This window comes from Channa argus, chromosome 12, assembly GCF_033026475.1.
Source record: "Channa argus isolate prfri chromosome 12, Channa argus male v1.0, whole genome shotgun sequence".
NCBI classification, from domain to species: domain Eukaryota; kingdom Metazoa; phylum Chordata; class Actinopteri; order Anabantiformes; family Channidae; genus Channa; species Channa argus.
In genome coordinates this window covers 25760854-25768530 of record NC_090208.1, presented here as the reverse complement: position 1 = coordinate 25768530, position 7677 = coordinate 25760854, and the positions used below count along the sequence as shown (strand labels likewise).

The 7677-nt window shown below is 37.9% G+C and overlaps 1 protein-coding gene across 1 annotated transcript; it reads right to left on the bottom strand.

The window, feature by feature from the left end:
• Window positions 1-1018: 1018 nt before the first annotated feature.
• On the bottom strand, window positions 1019-5492 carry LOC137137120 (uncharacterized). Its single transcript, XM_067523047.1, has 2 exons — window positions 4125-5492; window positions 1019-2441 (listed from the first exon to the last, which is right to left on the bottom strand). The coding sequence occupies exons 1-2, from the start codon at window positions 4510-4512 to the stop codon at window positions 2023-2025; spliced, it is 807 nt and encodes a 268-aa protein (XP_067379148.1). The 5' UTR covers window positions 4513-5492; the 3' UTR covers window positions 1019-2022.
• Window positions 5493-7677: the final 2185 nt, after the last annotated feature.

Here is a 7677-nt window from a genome sequence, read left to right as displayed (position 1 = left end):
ATTGACGGGCAGACCAATTGAAAGACTGACACTGCGACCAATCACAGGAAGGATTGGCGTTTTCCGGCGTCTCGATGACGTCGACATTTAAAAATAGCCCCTGTCGCTTTGTAGTTAGTGCATTATAACAGGTTTTCTCAGTGTCTGTGTCTCTCCCCCAGATGACCTCATCCAGAGATGTATTTACTGCAAATGATGTCATTTGGAGTTTTGGAGAACCAGATTATTCAGATGGGTAATTCCTCTTTTTCATCATAAAAGCCCCTACAGTTCGGGTTTACAGCCCCCCACAAAAGTATTGGACACGCAAAGCCAGTTCATTAGGTTTAGCTGTTAACTGATTTTTGTTTTTTTAAACCGCAAAATATTCACACTCAACAAAAGCAAATACTGAACAAAGTGGGGAAGTTCAGGGGTTAATAACATAGTCCAAAAAAACTGGCAGATGGTAAAGCAACATTCATACTAATAATACATTTGGTACTAAATGTAATGTAATTGTGGTACAGTTGTATTGAAATACAGTAGCGAGGACTTAAAACATCACTTGATCTATGTTTTAAGCTGTAAATGCAAATTACTATACTCACATTTTAAATAAACACAAATAGTTAAAGAGAACGGAGCAAATCGAAGGCTGAAATAAGTCACTGTTATAAACAGATACAATTAGATTGTTATTCTGTACATTTAAGGTGGTTTCACATATTTTGCAACCAGATTATCCCTGCGAAAGATGGATTTTTACCTCATCCAAAGTCTTTATTATTTGTGTACTGACATCTGGAGTATATATACTGTATATACTTGTTTTCAGAACAAACAGTTTGATTTATATTGTTCTCCAAAAACTGGGCATCCCGTGTAAAAAAATAATGCCAAACCAACGTATGGAACAAGTTCCACTGTGGTAACCCCTGAAGGGACAAGCCAAAAGCCGTTAATATTTCTATTAAGTGAACACAAACACATTTTAGGATAGAGGTTTTGTTTGTGAAATTATTTTGGAATAACTAGATTTATTGATTACATCAACTCATAACTTGCCATACTATTAACCCAGTACATTTTAATTAGTGCTTTACTTAATAGTGACTTATGTTCTCTACATTTCAACTTATTTAATGCATTTTACATTTATCACCTAAAATGTATTGTATTTGATCACATCACGTCTAAATTTTGCTCACCGTTATTTAAAAGTGAATAATTATCATAGTTTTGTAATAAACTGATTTATATTGAAAGATACTGATGTCGATACATTTTACCTGCAGGTAACACAGTCGTTTCATCAGTTTCATGTATTTACGTATTATGACCAGTAGAGGGCGGTACATGTGCATGAACGTTATTCTGATATGACAATGTAATTAATTAAGTTTATAACAATAATATTTAAATACATATTCTTGTATAACAATCCATGTTTAATCAAACACTGAAGCACAACACTCCCAGTGGAAAATTTGAAATTAAAGCGTGTTAGTTAATAGACTCTGTTAGAATAGATAGAATAGTACAGAATAGAATCAATACTAAAAAGAAATATTGTCACAGCAATACAGCAAGGCAGCGATAATTGGTTCAGTCGAGCTCCAGTCTACAAACACAACAAAACAAGACGAAATAATATTAGAACGTTGTGAATAATGTTAGGAGAAGGAAGAAAAAGTGGCACCTGGGATTTTGATTGTGGCCAGTTTAAGTCCAAAAAAGATATTCAGTGTATATTGTGTGTGTGTGTGTGTGTGTGTGTGTGTGTGTGTGTGTGTGTGTGTGCTCATAAAGTCCCCGAAGGTCCTGTTTAATTCCATTACTGATAGTCACTTGAAAAAAAAGTTTGATTATATGTATTTCTTTGTGTTAATTTACACCACTTTCACCTCAGCAGTTTTAAACCTTCTTACCTTTTTTGTACGGCAGTTTATTGGTTAATACTGCATCAAAGGTGGTATGAAATGGTTCAGATGCATTATATTAAAAATACTTCAGTATTTACATGTAGTTCTAGTGGCACTGTTAGGTGTGCAGGGTGTGTGTCTTGTAAAGCACCAGTAAGGGCTCACTCAGAGAACCTCTGGTCAGACAGTACAGACTCTGTGTCAGGGCCTCATGAAGGACCAGGCTGCCGCTGTCATCTGTATAACGCAGCTGAAACCCCACCACCTCCAGAGGCTTCAGAGCCAGAACAGCTGAGGCATCAAACACATCGTAACCAGATGAGGGTCGCTGTTCCAGGTTCAGCTGTCTCTCCTCCAGAGCCGGACTCTCGTGCAGAGCTCCCTGCTGCGAAGCTGTGACACTGTGCAGGGTGACGGTAACACTGAGGGGGCGGGGGTACAGGGTTTTTCTGAACAGGACCAGCTCGGCACCCAACATGGAGGGGCTCAGCCTGCTGACATTAAACCATATCCAACCTGGAGGAGCCCGATCTGGACCTTTTAGGGATGATCCATAAAATAAAAAGAAAAGCAACAGTTAAGGCTAAATAGTATGTGATTTGATTTGTACAAGCCCTACTTCCACAAAGGTTACGATGTTTTCTGAAATGCATAAATGCTAAAATATGTGATATGTTTATTTGCTTGAACCTTTATTTATCTGACAAAAGTAAAAAGAAAAGACTTTCAGTGTTTTCACTGAATGATCCTTTTTTGTAGAAATAGTAGCAAATTTAGCAAAAATAGTTTTTTGCCTGCAACCTACTAATATGTTGGGACAAAGGCAAAATAAAAGAGAAAGTAAATTTAAAATATTAAAATAAAACCACTCTAGATATATCCACTATGATCCAGTATTATTCCACCAAAAAAACTATAAAGAATTAAGATTATTCACCATCTACAGTTTGCAATGTTGGGACTTAAAGGTTTAGGGACTCCAGAGAAATAAAGGCAAAGGGTACAAAACACTACTGAATGTGTGTGACCTCAAATGCCTCACGCAGCATTGCACAATAAACCATCATGCGACCATGATGAATATAGCTACATGGGCTGGAGATTACTTTGGAAAATTGTCATCACTTAACACAGTCCGCTGCATCCAGAAATTTTTAAAGGTGCGATTATAAAGAGCTTTTATTAAAAGCAGTTTACAGTGTCCTTTCTAATCCGCTCACTTACACACACACACACACACACACACACACACACACACACACACATACAACCACTGATCACAGTGGCTGCCGTGAAAGGTGTTCATCTTGCCAAAACCAATGGCCCTGTGGTTCATGAACGACTGCTCGACTTACTGAGATACAACCCCTCCTCTCCAAGGTGTGACTGAAATGAAACTTCAAACACAAAGGGACTCAATCCCTCAATTTTCTGATCCAAAGTCAGGTAACTTGCCCATTATCCAGTGAAATAGCAGGCAGAAGTGCATCCTGCATCCTGAAACTCCATTAGGAGTCTATAAGGAGGAAGCCAAACATCACTTCTGTACAGAAACGCTGCAGATGTTTCTGGTCCAGAGTTCATGTCAGATGTACTGAAGGAAAGTGAAAATGTGTTCCAGCGTTTCAGTCCAAGTTTTAGATTCTTTTTTTTCTTTAATTTTTTTAGGACAGTGGCTTCACTGTGCTGAAGGAAAAAAATACCCATCCCATCCCATACCAGCAAAAGGTGCAACAGACACCATCAATGATGGCATGAAGGTGCATCAGTGCAGCTAACATCATGTGCAGCAAGAATGGGTAAATATTCCACTTGGAAAACTGCTATTCTCTGTTCCCAAATTAGTAAATAGCTTCATTAATTGGAAAGGTGATGCGACATATTGGTAAACATGACTCTGTCACGATTTTTTTGAATGTGGTATCAAACTCTAAATTTGCCAATAATTATTAATACAATGAAGTTAGACAGTAAAACACATAGTAAAAATATTTTATTGTACATATGTCAGATAAATGAAAGTTCAAGCTAACACATGCAAGCTTCTTCCAGCTAATACTTGTTTTAGGTGCTATATATTTCACTTTTTCACAATGGAAGACGATTAAAGTAGCCTCCTACAAATCACCTCATTTGTAGATTTGGATAATAATGTGCACAGCTTTATTAATTTTAAGAGACAGCACCAAATTAAAATGGACTCTGATTTCAAATCCTTACCAACAACCCTCCGAAAACTCTGCACCAGTGTTCCATCTGATTTACCAAATTCTTCAGCTTCCAGTGAGTCCAGATGCTGATAGACCCTCCTCATGTAGGGATGTGCTTTGGCCTGATGGCTGGCAGATATTTTATTGATATGGAGCATTTCCAGAATAGCTTTGTCAAGCTCCTGGTTATCCTCTGCATCTCTGTGGTGATCCATCAGCAAGAAGCCTGTGACAGACCACAGCAGGAGGAAGACAAGCGTTACATCCAAAACCTCCACACAGGCTCCCCGAATCATTCTTAGGTGAAAGTAACTTGTAACCAGTCTGTTGAGATTCTGCGGCTGCGCTTCCTTTTCTTGTTTGAGCGCTGCAGAGAGTTCCATTTGGCAGAGCAGCATAACAGTGTGTACACTAACAGGTATGCAAAACCACAGGGGCTGTCAGGACTTAGTGAAGCAGTCCCATTCTGAAGCTGAGGAATGTTACTTCCCTTTGATAAACACTGTGGCATGGAGTGTAATGAAGCGCAGTGCTGCACTGCTCTGAACAGGCAGCTGCTGGGCCCACGCACTGACCAGGAACACTTTACTGCGAACACAGTGAAACAACATGATCTACAACAGCTGGCTGTGACAACACTTGCTGTAGTCATGAGTGACACTACACGATTGTAGTATCAAAAAGAAGTAGCAACCATCTGGATTCCATTAGTGAAATGTTTGGAGTACAGCTCTTGATACAACGGAACAGTGGTGTAAGAAGTAGTCAGATTATTTATTTGAGGAAAAATATCATTACCACAGTGTGCAAATACTTGGTTACTGGGTTAAATAAAAGTTTTGTATTTAAATGTCACTTCGTCGAAGTACAAAAGTATTAGTTCAAAAAAATGGCTTGAAGTACCCAAAGTCAAAAGCTCTACTAATGCACAATGGCTCATTTCACACCAATGAATACGATATTTGTGGATTATATTATTAATGTATTCGTGTGTTCATCACTTTAATGTTGCAGCTGGTAACAATGGAGATTATTTTAACATTCTTACAAGCTGTTTTTATGATAATGATTGTTTCTGATTTAATACTTTTAACGTGAACTGCTTTTTATAGAGCTGTATACTGGAGCTTGAAATCAATAAAGTCTTATAGGCAGCATTTAGTCATAACAATCAACAGTAGTAATTATAGTCTGTACAGTCATGTAGTAGAAGTATAATGTCCCCAAAAATGTAGGCAAGTCAAAATATGAAGGAGTATTATTCCACTTTTGGGGAAAAGTGAAAGACAAACATTTTAATGTTCTAAGTACATTGTTGCTACATAGAGGAAACGAGACAATACATTTTGAGAATGTTGGAATATTTTGAGAAAATAAAGAATAATAATGTTCAACTTTAACAAGTCAATTTATTAAGATATGATTGTAATCTATTGAGAAAAATTCTTATATTCCAAAATACACAACATTCCAAAATAACCTGTGATGTAATGAGAATGAAGTTGTTTTACATCAAAGACACATTTGTAAATAATTTAATTTCATGATATTTAATCAAAACACTGTCGCTGACTCACCTGGTTTAATTTGGTTAAATACACACGTGTTACGGAGCCTGAAATGATGTGACGGAGGCCTTTCAGAGTTTCATAGATTTTAAGGGGGAAATGATAGAAAAACTGATCCCAAGCCAACGCGACAGACTGAAACCTGTACTTTTCTCTTACAGTCAGCGTGTAAACACATGTTCCCTCCAAGCTTTGAGCCTTTGACTAAATGTAATATTGACACCTAAGTCTACAGGAGTGTATGTATATGTACACTGGCAAGAAAAAGCTTGGAAACACCTACACGCTTATGTAATTGAATTATCTTTTGTTGGTTTTATTCCATCAAACTGTTGTAAACAGGACACAAAACACAAGCAATGAACAACTTATTTTTTAGCATATTTGAGTACAGAATAATAGTCAACATAAATTAGCTTTTTTTTTTAGCTTTGCTTTTCATCAGAAAAAAAAAGTCAACAAAGCTTAGTCTAGTTTTTTCCTTGGCAACTTTGCCCATGACTTCAGCTGACCTTGGTCTCCTATGCACACTGGTTTCTCTCTGATCCAGGTTCCAGATGTTGTGTGCTTTAATGATGATCATAGCACAACGTGGTGCGTGTGGTTACTATAGTAAGGAAGAACGTAAATGCCATTGTCAGTTGCATTTATGTAATTCGTCTTGTAACTTAACCTTAGCCTGAGGTTTTTGTGCCCAACACTAACTTGTCCCCAAGACTAACACAGTTTGAGTGTGTATTTAAAGTCTTCCTGTAGTGTCAAAAGGTAAGTGTCCAATCCCAACGCCCAAGGGTACCTGTATTAAAAAAATTAATTATTATTATTCATTATTATTATGATGATTATGATTATGATTATTATTCTTATTGTTGTTGTTGTTGTTGTCAATATCATACAGTGAAATATCTACAAAGTCGCACAATTTGAGCCCTCAGGAAGCGGAATTACCTGTCACTGTGGTTTGAGACTAATGAGACTAATGAGTTTTGTTTTTATTTAGTTCTAATTGACAGCTCTGTATGGAGGAAAAAGCAAATAACAACTCCTAATGTTGGTTTACTGGATGTGAACTTAGGTTAATATGTTTAAACCCCTGGGAGGGGCATGCTGGATCAGTTTCAGAACGCCCCCCCCACTTGAAATTCTGGAAAAGTTGATTAATAGAATGACAAAGGTTTTAAAGGAAGTTATTGCTGAAAATGCAGTTTAACGTGCAAATTTGGTTTGACCATTAATCTTTGCTCAATTGTGTTTACAAATGAATAGGTGTTTCCAACCTTGTTTTTGCCAGTGAATGACACTCCACATGTCCAAATTCCAGACCTGCAGTGCTGAGCCTTGCTAACCTACATAAGAAGCTCATTTGTTTGTTTGCATTTGTTTGCGGTCTCACTTTATTGCCAAATGACACAAACGTTGGATGCACAAAAATGTGACTCTATTTTATCCTCCCCAAGATTGAAATGTCAGGAAAACACAGGATGTTGCACTCCCAGACCGGCAGGAACTGCGACCTTGTAGTGTGTGACACATTACAAAGTAGGCCGTGTAAATATTGTTGGTTTACGAACTTCAGCAAAGAAAGGAAAACAGAACCCAGTTCCAGCAGTGGGAAGGTGTCACAAGTTATAGAGCTTTTTACGTAGTTCTCATGATCCTAGAAGGGTAGAGTGTTCCCTTAGAAAGCCAAGGAGCAGAAGACCTCTTTTCAGCTTCTCTACTCTGAATCAGTTTTTCACATGTATCGTCTCCTGTTAATAGTACAAATACATTTCCATTGTCTGTCTCCTTACATTACTGCAGGGTTAAGCCTTTTATCTTCACCCGCTTCGGTTAATGACAAACCAGCAGGCGCTTCGGACAAGACTTTGATCTCAGAAGCTGGTGTTTGTCTTGAGTTTTTCCTTCCTGGTCCGATTACTGAGCCCCACAGCAGCAACCAGAGAAGGAAGGTGTCCCCCCAGCCAGCTCAGGCTCTGCTCCGTCCCTCCCTCT